The sequence below is a fragment of the Sinocyclocheilus rhinocerous genome, unplaced genomic scaffold, assembly GCF_001515625.1.
Source record: "Sinocyclocheilus rhinocerous isolate Xijiao unplaced genomic scaffold, SAMN03320098_v1.1 scaffold383, whole genome shotgun sequence".
Lineage (NCBI taxonomy): Eukaryota > Metazoa > Chordata > Actinopteri > Cypriniformes > Cyprinidae > Sinocyclocheilus > Sinocyclocheilus rhinocerous.
In genome coordinates this window covers 663438-679313 of record NW_015643560.1, presented here as the reverse complement: position 1 = coordinate 679313, position 15876 = coordinate 663438, and the positions used below count along the sequence as shown (strand labels likewise).

At 37.2% G+C, this 15876-nt stretch overlaps 1 protein-coding gene across 1 annotated transcript in view; it reads right to left on the bottom strand.

Annotated features, from left to right (window-relative positions):
• Window positions 1–15876, bottom strand: part of LOC107757347 (serine/threonine-protein kinase LMTK1-like) — a 50114-nt gene that overhangs the window by 16177 nt on the left and 18061 nt on the right. Inside the window, exons 2-3 of the mRNA XM_016574787.1 lie at window positions 8909–9042; window positions 1338–1479 (exon numbers count right to left, since the gene is read on the bottom strand). Of these exons, the coding sequence (XP_016430273.1) occupies window positions 1338–1479; window positions 8909–9042 (276 nt within the window). The remainder of the gene's footprint in view (window positions 1–1337; window positions 1480–8908; window positions 9043–15876) is intronic.

The window sequence follows — 15876 nt, the reverse complement described above, 5'->3', positions numbered from 1 at the left end:
TGTTTGAATATAGCTTCTAATTACCATTAAAAGGTTTGGGGTTGGTGATATTTGTTTATATTTTTGAAAGAAGTCTCTTATGCTCACCAAGGCAGAATTTATTTGATCAAAAATACAGTAAAACTGTAATATTGTTAAATATTATTATATTTTAAATTTTTTTTTCTTTGAATATATTTTAAAATGCAATTTATTCCTGTCATCAAAGCTGAATTTTCAGCATCATTACTCCAATCTTCAGTGTCACATGATCCTTCAGAAATCATTCTGATATGCTGATTTGCTGCTCAAGAAACATTTATTATTATTATCAGTGTTGAAAACAATGTTGAAAACTATTTGATAATTTCATGGAAACTGTGATATGTTTTTTATTAGATTCTCCAATGAATAGAGAGTACAAAAGAACATCATTTATTTGAAATAGTAATCTTTTATAACCTTATAAATGTCTTTACTGTCACTTTTGATCAATATAATGCATCCTTGATGAATAAAATCATTAATTTCTTTCAAAAACCCCAAACTTTTGAACGGTAATGTGTTTTACAAAAACGTCGACTTAAAATATGACCACAAGCCATTGTTGGTTGCCTTAGCAAGCACCACTAACAAATCAATATCTTCTAACGAGATGAAAATCTACAGTTATTTTGGTTTTCAGACGCATCTGTTTCATATCTGTTGTAATATTGATGTTAAAAACAGTTTCATTTCCATCTGTACTCTCCAGTGCTTCCATGCATTAATAACTTTCTTTCCTCTCTGCAGTCCAGTTCACATGCATCCATTATACCAGGAGTCCTCTGGGCCGGTCTCACGGTGCATTATGCAACTGACAGATGTGTGCTCTGCTTCCAGAGACGGTTCGGTCTCCACCCTTCTCTACACTGTGAGAACATAAACAAGGCCACTGGTCTTTTTCCAGAACCATCCGTTCACAATGGGCACAGTCCTGTATCTTTACTCTTCCTGTCACAAGGCTGTTAGGAATGTGAGGGACAAATATCAGCGTAGTGTGGCACTTTTTTCTTTCAGTATTGTTTATTAATGAGAAACATAATCAGCAATCTGCCTGCAGTGCGCGACGATTAACTATAAACACCAATGTTAGCACAGGCAGTAAGTTTAATTTAAATCATGTTTTCCTTTTTTTTTTTTTTTAAGCCTAGGGCCGCCTCCTCGCAGTTGCTACCGTGAATCACATGACCAGCACTCGTTCCAAATCACTTGCATTACATTTTCAATGCATGGAGAAGATCAGTCAGCACATTATTCAAAATGTCTCCTTTTGTGAATCATAAATCAATAATGACCAAAACTATACGGATTCTTACATGACTTGCTGGGCTGTTTGGACACATGTAGTGAGACCTCCGTCAGGGGCAGGATATAAACCTCGGGGTCGTTCTGAGAGCTGGGGGAGGCTAAAGTGGAAAGGTCCGCTTGGACCTCCTCCCCCTCCATATTTTCAAATTCCTGCAGGGAACAAAATCACACAGAGACTTCAAACGTTTGTTTTCTATCTCAGTATTTAAAATGCAATTTATTCCTGTGATGCAAAGCAGAATTTTCAGCATCATTACTCCAGTCTTCAGTATCACATGATCCTTCAGAAATCATTCTGATATGCTTATTTGCTGCTCAAGAAACATTTCTTATTGTTATTGTTGAAACTGATACATTGGTAGGACTCTTTGATGAATAGAAATTTTAAAAGAACAGCAATTATTTGAACTATAAACATTATAAATGTCTTTACTGTCATTTTTGTTCAATTTAATGCGTCATCGCTTAATAAAACGAATAATTTCTTTAAGAAAAAATGAAATAAATGGCACAATTCAAACACAAGCAGGAAATTCAGACTGGCATTCTTACATCAGCTCTATTACTTTATGCATACTGTGAAATTAATATGAAATTTTAATGGTCTCTTATGTCACAGTATGATGGCAGATGAAAGTCTCTCTTGTGGTATTTTCTCTCTCTGTTATGAATGCTGGATGCCACATTTCGAAAATTGGGCAATCATCTGCTTGGACCCAATAACCTATCCAGTTCCCACAGCTCTACATGGTGGCTCATACTCACACATTGTGACTATTGTTGAGCATCTGTGTTGGGGAATTGCAGTACTGAATCTGTGCCATAACCAGCATGATTTCAATTCCTGTGTTTGATCTGAATTTGGATTGGGGTAGGATGCAGAACTAATTTGAATTTAAAGTAAGTAGTATTATATATTAATTTAATTCAGTAATGTGTTAAGCAGTATGTGTAAAGCACTCAATTAAAATGCCCTTTTACTGTTTTCTTTCTTTCTTTTTTTTTTTTTTTACTGGTAATTCATAGTTTTTACTTGAAAAAACATACATTTGACAGTATTTTACAATAAAATTACATATAATGCACTGTTAAATCACTTAAAATTTTTCACTGTACATGGTAAGGTAATCTACAGTTAATCAGTTCTCCCTATAAAGCCTGTATCATACTGTATCATAGTTGTAGCACAAATATCTTGATCAAAACTTTGTTTAAAAAACCTGTAGTGTATGATCCACACGTCTGATTGATAGTTTATACTTTTTAGCAGGGATGGGCAGTATTTCAGATACATGTATTTAAAATACGTATTTGAAATACAAAATACTATTTTGTATTTTGTATTTGAAAGCCTTCGGCAAAAATCAAATGTAATTTGTATTTAAATACATTTAAGATTAGTATTTTTGTATTTTCAAAATACCCTAATTGAAGTAGCTGTTTAAATAGGATCATGATTTTGCATACCATTGCATGAATGACTGCCTGACACATAATATATTATTATATTTATGACTAACGATCAAATGATTAAGTAGTTAGAAACTAGTTGCTATGAATACAGGTGTCATCAGTTGTCTTCTTATGAATAACTTGTTTGTCATTGAGTCAGTGTTGCTGATGCAAATTAGCCCCTGCCTTACCAAACACCAAGTAACTAAATTAGGATACAATTATGAGTCATTCGCAAACTGTTAAACATTAAACTGTTGGTTACTTTAAAACTAACCTTCATCTGGGAGATCACAGGGATATGTGAATATTTGATCTGTTAACTGGTTGCATTTGTCAGATTTATTGCATGACTCAGGCAGATTAAGGTATTTGGTATTTTATTTTAAAATACATTTTGATGTATCTTTGCCCAACCCTGCTTTTTAGCAAGTAAAAGGCCTTTAGTGTCATTGGTAAAATGTCCCCCGGATGCGCTTTTATACTTTCTGGTGCTTACGTCACCCCGCTCGTGACGTCTCGCTGCTCCATTGGACTGATTTGACACGTGCTTCAGAACGCGGTCACGCAAGGGCGTTCCCAAAGCGAATCTCGACGCAGCGTCTCGTTCCCTCGGGGAACCATGGTTACATACGTAACCTAGAGACGTTTATCATCGGGGTGGATGTGGCTCTGAGGCAAAGTGATGCAATATCATTTAGAACCACTTGAGGGTGCAAAGTAATTTACTTAATTCACACAGTCCATCTAAATATTTCATACTTCAATCTGTTATTAATGCATTATGTGTGCATTACTGAAGTGCTAACAGGACATATTTGAAGAGGAGGCGGCAGTTTATCTTTATTCACCAGTAGTCGATAAAAACTTTCATTTGAAGTGAGCTAGTGGTGCTTCTTGCTTTATGTGCATGGTGGAATGAAGACGATTTTCATTTTACCTTATCTTTTTAACTTGTCTTTTTATTTTTGTCTGTATGTCTATTAACAGTCCAGTAAGTAAATAATCTTATACATTTTAATAATCATGCCAATACAATTTTGATGAGTCTGACAGAAGTACAGTCTGTTCAATTACACATCTTAAAACAGTATGACAGACTGAACATAATGTGCACGTCTACTCTACCTCATTTAATAAGAGATATGCTATTTACCCACATAATGGGTGTAGTTATGACATCTACCAAAAGGGTACTAACTGTTTAAGAGAACTAATCAAGTCTACTCTGACAAATGTCTACTGACATAGATAGTAGAAAGTGTTCAGTTTGATTTTGGCACAGGATGTCCGACCATCATGGACTGCAGCCATACAGTCAGACTCTTTTCAAAAAATGCATAATAAGAAGCCCAAACATCTTGATGAAAAGTACGCCAATGTGAGGCAGCCAACTCATTTCAAGTAGCTGTAGCTCACTGCACCGCACTGGGTAGCAAGGGCTGTTTTCCATTCAGGAAGAGCAGCTGTCTCACTCCATCAGCGTGTGTGAGAAGGGCTGGTGCTCGTTCACAATACACACAATCTCTAAAGAGGCTTTAGTCACATTTAATACCAACACGACTATGTGTAACAGAGACACATGTGAAATCAGGATGGAAAGATGTGGTCTGGTCCCACATGCTGCAGCAAATGCCATCCACTCCTTGGTAATGTCAGTTAAATATACACCTTTGTGTTTCTGTTCAATTACTGAGCAATTACTGAGCATTATTTGAGAGATTTTTCAGCATGTGTAACCTTACAAAAATACTATGGTTCTGCCATGGTACAGCGTAGGGTAATGTGGCATATGCACCATTCAGAATTAAATTGCCTTTTAAATGTCAATTCAGGTCCTGAATTTCAATTAGGGTAGATAAAGGATGATTGGTGCTGAGATTATACTGTATCAAGAAATTCCAATTTCAGTGTATTCTACATATCAGTGAATATTTTTATAGAGCAGAATGATCAGTGTATGACCAAGTACCGCGAGAGCGATAAGAGAGCAGACGTATCCTTATGCTTTCGCGGTTGTTGAACAATGAACATATATTTCATATATGCAGCATATATGCCAGCAGCTATCACTCTGCAGCTCTCGCCTGGTCGCCCACTGAAGCTAAGCAGGGCTGAGCCTGGTCAGTACCTGAATGGGAGACCCTCACTGGGGTGTGAGGCGTGTGGCGTGTGGCAAGTTAACATCAAAGAGCCATGCCATATCACCCTGCAGCCCAAGACTGGTTGCCCACTGAAGCTAAGCAGGGTTGAGCCTGGTCAGTACCTGGATGGGAGACCTCCTGGGAAAACTAGGTTGCTGTTGGAAGAGATGCTTGTGAGGCCAGCAGGGGGTGCTCACCCTGTGATCTGTGTGGGTCCTAGCACCCCAGTATAGTGATGGGGACACCATACTGTCAAAAAGCACCATCCTTCGGATGAGACGTTAAACCGAGGTCCTGACTCTCTGTGGTCATTAAAAATCCCAGGATGTCTTTCAAAAAGAGTAGAGGTGTGACCTCGGCATCCTGGCCAAATTTGCCCATTGGCCTCTGACCATCATGGCCTCCTAACATAAAAGTTATTGTCATATCTGTGTCCTCTTATGTCAGGTTCTTATTTAATCTTATTTGAGGTGTTAGTGAGGCCAGCAGGGGGTGCTCACCCTGTGATCTGTGTGGGTCCTAGCACCCCAGTATAGTGATGGGGACACCATACTGTCAAAAAGCACCATCCTTCGGATGAGACGTTAAACCGAGGTCCTGACTCTCTGTGGTCATTAAAAATCCCAGGATGTCTTTCAAAAAGAGTAGAGGTGTGACCTCGGCATCCTGGCCAAATTTGCCCATTGCCCTCTGACCATCATGGCCTCCTAATCATCCCCATATAGTGAATGGCTTCATCATTCTGTCTTCTCTCCACCAATAAGCTGGTGTGTGGTGGGCGTTCTGGCACTCTATGGCTGCCGTCGCATCATCCAAGTGGATGCTGCACACTGGTGGTGGATGAGGAGATCCCCCCTTACAATGTCAAACGCTTTGAGTGCTTAGAAAAGTGCTATAGAAATTTAATGAATTATTATTATTATTATTATTATTAACATCATAACAATCTCTAATTTGCTATAATTCATCCCACCGAGGACCATGTTTTCCATTGCCTTCCTCCAGGTCAGTCTATAACAGGTCAACTTGCGTTCTGTCTGAACGGCCATACAAATACAGACAGACTTTCCACAGGGTGGCAACCTGTGATTTCCACAGAACACCAAATGCCATGCTAATTATCTGTGCCACTGAGACTTCCTGGACTAGAAGCACGTTCACAGTCAGCCCAGTGTGGGACAGACATGGACAAACCATCCACCCACTCACACAGTCACTTAGAGCAGACAATCCTATTAAAAACACACAGTCCAGACACACGGCATTATAGGCAGCATCTTAAGGGTCTGTAGCGTTGAGCTGCGACGCTTCCTATGATGTGCCATTCTCCCACTGCCGCAGTGCATGTGGACATAAACAGCCCGCTTATTCTGATACATTAATCCTCAACTGTGTGTGCCAAACCAAATCTGATAACAACTTTATACTGTATTAAAAAAGTCCAATTTCAGTGCATTCTACATATTATATTATATTATATTATATTATATTATATTATTGTCACAATGGAACAGTCTAGTATGGTCCTCGAGCGATCTCTCCCCCTGCTATTATAGATATTCCGGGCAAAGGAGGGCATCCATGAGGGAACTAGGGGTGTCGAAATTAATTGTTTCTTCGATGCATCAGGTCAGTCTATAACAGGTCAACTTGCGTTCTGTCTGAACGGCCATACAAATACAGACAGACTTTCCACAGGGTGGCAACCTGTGATTTCCACAGAACACCAAATGCCATGCTAATTATCTGTGCCACTGAGACTTCCTGGACTAGAAGCACGTTCACAGTCAGCCCAGTGTGGGACAGACATGGACAAACCATCCACCCACTCACACAGTCACTTAGAGCAGACAATCCTATTAAAAACACACAGTCCAGACACACGGCATTATAGGCAGCATCTTAAGGGTCTGTAGCGTTGAGCTGCGACGCTTCCTATGATGTGCCATTCTCCCACTGCCGCAGTGCATGTGGACATAAACAGCCCGCTTATTCTGATACATTAATCCTCAACTGTGTGTGCCAAACCAAATCTGATAACAACTCTGTCCCCGTCTGTTCATATTCTCTGTCAAATCTCCATGTTCCCTCTCATTTTTGTTCTTGCTGAGCAAAACCTATGTCTATTAGGCAGAAGCTTCATCCACCTGAGCAGAATCACCCCATGCATCAGAGCCGTGCTGGGTTGGAAGTGTCATACTTCACAAAGAAATGCTATGGCTCTGTTCCTAAACCTAGTGAGCTGCACCGATGCCTACATGGGCAGCTGTCCTATAATGCAGCATCCTGACTGTAATGAATGCCACGCATTTTGGTGACATTTGCAATTCAGAACTCTATGTAGCAATAGCATGTTGCTAAGCTAAAATTGAAGCACTCTAAGGAACATAAATATATTGCAATGCACAATGTATAAGCAACATATCAATTTTTTTTATTATTAATTTGTATCCGTATACGGGAAATACACCGCAGTTAAAAATTTTGGGATCAGTATTTTTTTTTTTTACTTTTGGAAAGAAGTTTCTGATGCTCAGCAAGGCTGCATTTATTTGATTAAAAACAGAGTAAAACTGTAATATTGTGAAATATCAATACAATTTTAAATCAGTTTTCTGTTTGAATGTACAGTATATAAAAGTGTATTCCTATGATAGTAAAGCTGAATTTTCAGCATCATTATTCCAGTCGTCAGTGTCTCATGATCCATCAGAAATCATTCTAATATGATGATTTGCTGCTAAAAAAACATTTCTTATTATCAATGTTGAAAACAGCTGTGCTGTTTAATATTTTTGTGGAAACCATGATACTTTTTAAAGGATTATTTGATGAAACTTCAAAAGCATTTATTTGAAATAAAATAATTTTGTTACATTACAAATGTTTGTAACATTTGAACAAGTTAATTTGTCCTTGCTTAATAAAAGTATTAATTTCTTTTAAAAAAAATGTACTGCCTCAGATTCTTAAAGTGGTGTACACTGGGTGATAAGGGATTTTTAAGTGTACATAATTATTTTCTCAAATTTTTTTATATTTTTATGTCATCTAACACTTACAATTTATCTTTGAAAATATTACAATTAATAAGTGTTAAATGTAGCAAATCCCAATATTAATCAATTTTCATTGTGATGCCTAAATTTATTCGTAGCATTTAAAATTAGCAATTGTTGTTTTTACTTTTTTTTTTACTTGTTTTTTTTTTTTACAAAATAGTTTCTTATTTTAATATCTGCCAAAGCATCAAAGCGTTTATGGGCTTATAGATATCGTCCAGAATTTTGATATCAGTGCATCGACAGTATCAGTATAGTGTAATTAGCATGTACTTCTCAATACTTCTGAGTATTGCATGACTTACAACTAGATTTATAATTATTTCTCTTGCTTTGTCTGCAATCTTGGATTTATCTTTACTGAGACTCCATCTCCACAAAGCATTCATGCAGTACTGCTCGAGTACTGCAAGAAATATTAGGAGACAGGATCCTGCCAACTTGTCTTTAAAAAACAGTCAATAGTCTGCCTAATTGTGCTATGATGCTTCAGTTTCATAGATTGTTTCATAAATCTCATTTGTCTTCAGGTTATCACGTGTTTGAAGTTCGGAAGTAGATAAAACAAAAAATGGGCAGAAGAAAAGGAAAGCTTTAATCCTTGAAATGAGGTAAAAAGGAACACAAAGGCATTTGTGTTTTGCACAGAGAAAAAGTGCTGAAGATTGACGTTTTCTTTGTGAGGCTGTGTTGGTACATGCGTTCATGACTAGAAAGACAAATCAAATCTAACAGGCTGAATGACATGATGTACTTCTGGAAAAAACATGGTGACATCAAACAAAATGATAATAGGTTGCTGAGTGACGTGCCTATAAAAAATTAGGATGAGGCACTGGAGAAGACATTAATTTCTCATCTTCCTTTAATTTGGAGGGCCATTTTGATGGATGAAATGACTAATGAGGACTGAGATCTCACCTTGAAGCTGATGTCCCCTTTCTTGCAGCACAGGCAGGCTAGCATGAGGAAGACAAATGTGAAGAGGCCGGAGAAGGAGACAGCAACCACCGCCAGAGAGGACGGCCATGACAGCTCACTCAACGGGGAGCCACCTGGGGTGCAAAAACAGACATTTAGTATCAAACTCTGCTGATGAACTTCAAACCTCAGACATCAGTGTATAAAGAGTAAATGACTATGTTTAAAGGTGAAGTGTGTCAATTATGTGCCTTTAGCGCACAAACAGATCCAAATCAAAAATGTTTTCAAACTGTAATGTCTTTGATTACTTAATTTTAGGGAATTAATTATTATTAATTAATTCAGGTTTTGAGAGGAATCGAATCTGAAAATTCGAGGTCCACCTGATTAAAACGGATTTCAAATTTGATACTCTTGATTGGATTAGTCTTTAATCACTCCTCTGAGTAGATGACGACAAGACTGGCAGGAAGTCGACCCAGAATATACCCAGAGTCATGTGCTGGGGTGATTAGCAAACCTCATGATGGCTGATAGGGGCATATCAGTGTCCGTTCATGATAGAAATCCCTACAAAACGTTTTCGCAAACAATCCTTCCATTTGTTAATTATAGGATACATTTTCCCCATTTATGCCTAAAAATTTGCCAACTTCATAAATAAAAACATTAAAACACCAGATTTAAAAAAATCAGACAACAATTACAGGGAAAATTACACTACATTCTCTCTTTGCTTTATGAAGGAAGAAACTATCGCGAGCTAATGACAGCTGATGAGAGAATAACGCAGGTTATCTAAAGGTTTCATAACATACAAATTAAATTCAGGAAATGTGAGGGAATGCAAAGGAGCTGTATATTAATTAATATTGATGAAAATATAATTAAATTATATTGATCAAGTATATTATTCCTCGTGTGGCATTGAAAACCTTCATGGCAAAAAAAAAAAAAAAAGATATTTTGCAGAATGCCCATGCTGCTCATTTTCACACTGAAATGGATGAGTTATACTGCCAAACTCCAAAAATTACAAAAAGCTACCATAAAAGTTAGTCAATACAACTTGTGTCCACAAGTCTTCTAAAGTCATACAATAGAGAACTGCAGTGATGGCATATTTTGTGGGCCAAATCTTTATTTAAACTCGAAGTTTGAGTTTAAATAGTTTGACAAGAGCGTGAAAATATAGCATGAATTATGTTATAAAATATGAAAATATTTGAGCTTGTGTTAATCAAAGACCTTATTTCAGGCATTTAAAAAAAAAACTACCAAAAATGCTAAATCATTTCAAGGTTTTGAGACTCATTCATGAATCACTCTAGCTTTATGTGAGAAAAAGACCTGGAGAAAAAAAAACATGAAATTGAAATTGAAAAGATCGTTCATGAACATAATAATCCAGAGGCAGAGGAACAACCTGAAGAGCGGGGGAACACATAAACCTATTAGCTTGGTTCATGAATAAGAATTACACTGACATGTACCCACTAGTCCTACCCGACAGAGCAGAGATTGGTAAAATGGCACCAGATAATGATTATCTCCCAAAAAGTAGGGGCTGAAATGTTCCTCGATGTAAAATTGTGGCTGTTTAAACATGCCTCCCAGCTGCCCAGTTTGATTGCTTGTATGCAAATGAAGGAGAAGTGATGGGACCCAGGCCAAAAGCATTTAGGCCTTTTCACACTCTGTCATTACAAGGACACCACAGGGGCAGGTGTCACATTTTGGACTACTGAGATTTAATCTGACTTTCACTGTAATCCTCCTGTCAGCAGGGGACACACAAAGACACGCTATTATTTACTCAAGACACGCATCCTGATCTGCAAAACTCTTCACCACAGTAGCCATTTGTCCTGAAATGGAGGAAGTGGCTTGTTTTGCTGATAAGCTGACACATGTCACTGTGTTCCACACATGACGTCTGTCAGGGTCATGTGGGTTGTAAGGCCAATGCCTCGAAACAAAAATAGGCATGAGGCGAAAGGTATAAACACAAATACAAAAAAAACAAACTCTTGACTCTTTTCCAAAACCTAGTTAGATGTCCTGCTGTATACTACATGCATAGGCAGCTGTCTTTTAAGGGCACATTTTAATAGATTGTCATCCAATACCGTTTTTAAGTTTGGGATCAGTAAGAGTTTTTAATGTTTTTGAAAGAAGTCTTTCAAAAGGCTGCAAAATAGAGTAAAACAGTAATATTGTGAAAAATTATTACAATTTTAAAGGAACTATTTTCTATTTAAATATATTTTAAAATGTAATTTATTCCTGTGATGCAAAGCTGAATTTTCAGCATCATTACTCCAGTCTTCAGTGTCACATGATCCTTCAGAAATCATTTGAATATGCTGATTTGCTGCTCAAGAAACATTTCTTATGATCAATGTTGAAAACATTAAGCAACATTTTTGTTGCTTAATATTTTTGTGGAAACCACCATACATACATAAATTTTTTTCCTGGATTCTCTGATGAATACAAAGATCAAAAGAACATTTATTTGAAATAGAAATCTTTTGTAGCATTATAAATGCCTTTACTGTCACTTTTGATCAATTGAATGGGTCCTTGTTGAATAAAAGTATTGATTTCTTTCAAACTTTTGAATGGTAATGCAGCTCTTCATCAAACAAATAGCATTCCTCACACAAACCGCACAGTTCATTAACACACAAACTCACATTTGATTTCAGTAGTTTGTTGTAAGCATATTACAAAGCTAATGGTTAAATAAGCATAAAAATATAGATTGGGTCAGTAGAGTGAATTTTAATTGCATTGAACTATTTCTATCAATACTTTGTATTAAATTCAAATGTATACTTAATACCACAATGCACTATGGATTGATTTCACAAATGATACATGCATTGCTGTTTTCGAATTTTTAGAAGTTATTTTACAGTCTTCACATTGGGAGAACAACCATAACGCCATAATAAAGCTGTCTATGTAGGCATCTCAGAGGGTTTTGAAACAGAGGCTATGTGACCCAGGAGCAGCGGAGCATGTGTGTATACACAACACCACATGCAGAGACACGGTCAGCAAAGTGTTTGGTGTACGAAAGCATTTCTCCCACCCACTCCTGCGTCTCCATGGTAACAGGCTGACTGGCTGACCCGTCATGTTGTATTGCACTTCGCTTTTTGTCATATCTCTCCTCAGCCCCCACCTTTCATAATGATGACACATTTCTGCTGATGCATTAACAGCTGCTCTTTCTATTTTCCTCTCCCTCTTTCGTCAGCATTCTCATAATGTCCTAAACACACACAGTTTGGTTCACCTGGGGTCTGTGATACAACATTTCATTTTGAAATAAGAGAAGGATGTCACATGTTGTTGACACAAGTATTCAGAATTGCATACTCGTACTACTTGTGCAAAATGCAGTATGCATAGTATACGCATACAAATACGCAGCAACACCAAAACCAGTTGTCTTAAAGGGTTAGTTCACCCAAAAATTTAAATTCTGTCATTAATTACTCACCTTCATGTCGTTTCAAACCCATAAGACCTTCGTTCATCTTCGGAACACAAATTAAGATGTTTTGGATGGAATCTGAGAGCTGTCTGACCCTGAATAGACAGCAATACAACTGAAATGTTCCCAAGTCCAGAGACCTAGCAAGGAGATTGGTAAAATAATCCATGTGACATCAGGGGTTCAACCGTAATTTTACGAAGCTACGAGAATAATTTTTGTGCACAAAAGAAAAAAAAAACGACTTTATTTCACAATTCGTCTCCTCCGCGTCACCCTGGTGCCATTTTGGAGAGTATCAGCTGGACGTAAACAGCGTATGCTGTAAAGTAGTTTTTTTTTTTTCTTTTGCGCACAAAAATTATTCTCGTAGTTTCGTAAAATTACGGTTGAACCCCTGATGTCACATGGATTATTTTACAGATCTCCTTGCTACGTTTCTGGACTTGGGAACATTTCAGTTGTATTGCTGTCTATGCAGGGTCAGACAGCTCTCAGATTCCATCAAAAATATCTTAATTTGTGTTCCGAAGATGAACGAAGGTCTTACGGGTTTGAAACGACATGAGGGTGAGTAATTAATGACAGAATCTTTATTTTTGGGTGAACTAACCCTTTAATGAATGATCATTTAAACAATAAACATTAATTGGTATATTAATGAACATAAATGTGCATTGCAGAAAATAAGCTCTGATCAACAAATAATTATGATTCTTACACATTTAGTTCATCAAGACGATCTTCACAAAAGAAGGCAACTTTATGAATTTCTGAAGCCTAATTACAATCGCCAGAAGTACAAAGCCAGCATTAATGCAATTAATGTCATATTTTTGGTGTTATTGCATTCATGCCTTGAGGTTTGAATGTTAAATGGGGTGTTTGGGAAACCTGTCTGATCATGCATACTATATAGTATAATAACCAAAAAGCGGTATGTTAAAGGGATAGTTCACCCAAAAATGGAAATTCTGTCATCATTTACTCACCCTCATGTCATTCAAAACCCATAAGAATTGTATTAATCTTTGAACCAAAACTGAAGAAATTTTTAATGAAACCCGAGAGATTTCTCTCCCTTCATTAAAAAGTCCATTATACCAAAACGTTGATGCTACAAAAAGCTCAAGTTTAGGTTTTTATTCATATATAAGCATTGATCAATGTACATCAAACATGGTAAATGGAAGCTCAACCATGTTTTGGCGAGAACAAACCTCATTGGTTTTGAGCATCAAGCAAATATTTTTGAGCTTCCATTTACCATATTTGACAAGCTCTTTGTATGTTAATTCATCAATGTTTATATGTGAATAAAAGCATAAATTAAATCTGTTCATAAAGTGTGTTTATAGACTTGGTTTAAAAGACTCTTAATATTCAGTAATATCTTTGATTTGGCTGCACTGACACGATTGACCTCTACAGTCAACTATAACATTTCATAACTGATGAACATTGCAACATTGACATTGAGAATGAACTAACTGAATCAACACTGAACCAAATTGATCTGAATAATGATACTATTGTCTTCTGCTCTTCACAATACTACCACCATTATCTTCCTGTTTATTACTGTGAATCTGCTTTGAAACAGCCAGTTGTAGCGAATCAGCTCATGGGGAAATATGAATAATTAATCATAACTAGTTATAATTAATTATAAATATTTAGATCCGCTGTAGATATTTACTTGACCTCTCACCATGGGTACCGGGGGGGGCCTGGTGTCGTTGCAGACATCCTGGCATCCAGTTTATTGGGTGAGGGGACTGTGACGATTTGTTAATCTAATGAATAACTGATTTGTTAAATCAAATGAACAATTGTGTGTTTGATTGGTCCAGACGCTACACAGTATTGTATAAAGCACTATGGAAATGCATATGAAGTCTTGACTTGAATTTGAGTAAACCACGCACGTCACATGGATGACTATTAAGATGTCTATTAACTTTTTGAAGTATCAAAATTTTGGTGGAATGGACTTTTTAGTGGAAGGAGAGAAATTACCCACTTTTCATTAATAATATATCTTAATTTGTGTTTCGAAGATAAACCAAACTCTTATGGGTTTGAAATGACATGAGGGTGATGAACATACATACTCACAGAACATACTTTATTAACGCTAGTGGAACACAAATTACTTTCACCTTTAAAGACGAGCAGACAACAACTGATAAAGTTGGAGTTGTGGCGTGTATAGAGAATAATAATGAGTGGATAGTTGAGGGTGAGTGAATATATGGAAGGAAGGAGGGGGCAGCAGTCACTGGGGAGATGAGACATCCTGTTCACTGCATCATAAAGCAGTGTGACTCACTCCTCTCACATAGGATTTCATTTGACAGGGTTCCCTCCAAACTTAATTCTCTTACTAGTTTATCCTCTTTTGTGGGTCTTGCCACTGAACCCAAAAAACACTTTTCTAGTCTGCTGTTTTCATTCAGGTTTCCCAAAAAACCGACTTCACAAAAAGAAAGGGAAAATGAACAGGAAATAGTATATATTAAACCAGCATTATAACACATATTTTATTATTACAGCAACTGTGGAACCTGGCCGTTTCCCTTCCATTAATATTTAGAGGGCATACCCATTTTAAGACGTCTCCCTCCTACATTAAAAACATAGGAACGCCACCATAAACGATCAATATGTACCCAAAATTATGATGACTTGCACTAATAACCAGGGTTGGTCTTGCAGCTTTAAATTAGAAACTTGGATTTCAACTGGTTCAGCCATATGGTGTTAGTTACTTAGACAAATTAATATTAGCAACCAAAGATGTATAATTGTCTGTCAGCTGTCATCTATAAAGGCGGTTTTTGTGCATTAAAGGGTTAGTTCACCCAAAAATGAAAATTAGCCCATGAATTACTCACCCTCAAGTCATCCTAGGTGTATATGACTTTCTTCTTTCAGATGAATCCAGTCGGAGTTCTATTAAAAATTGTCTTTGATCTTCCAAGCTGTTTAATGGCAGTCAGCGGGTGTTGCAGTACATCAGTCCAAAAGAAGTGAAATAAAGCGCATCCATCCATAATAAAAAGTGCCTCACACGGCTGCGGGAGGTGAACAAAGGCCTCCTGTAGCGAATCGATGCGTTTTTGTAAGATAAATAACCATATTTAAAATGTAATAATCAATTTAATGTAGCTTGCACTCACTGTTGTACACGGAAGCAGCTCCGGGCGGATGACGTAGGACGTCAGCGTTGTGCATGCACCGCTCAGAAGTGACGCACACGGAAGCGCAGGGGAGAGATCAAAACAAAACAATGGTCACGAATTAGAAGTACAAAATGAGGATTTGTAAAGAAGAATGTCAGAGGATTTCGATATAAGCCAAGAGGAGACTGGTTTTCCTTTGCTAAAATAAGGAAACTTTGCTTCCTTTGCTCCTGTGAACAAACATTGGTTTTCACGAGACTCACTGGCGCATG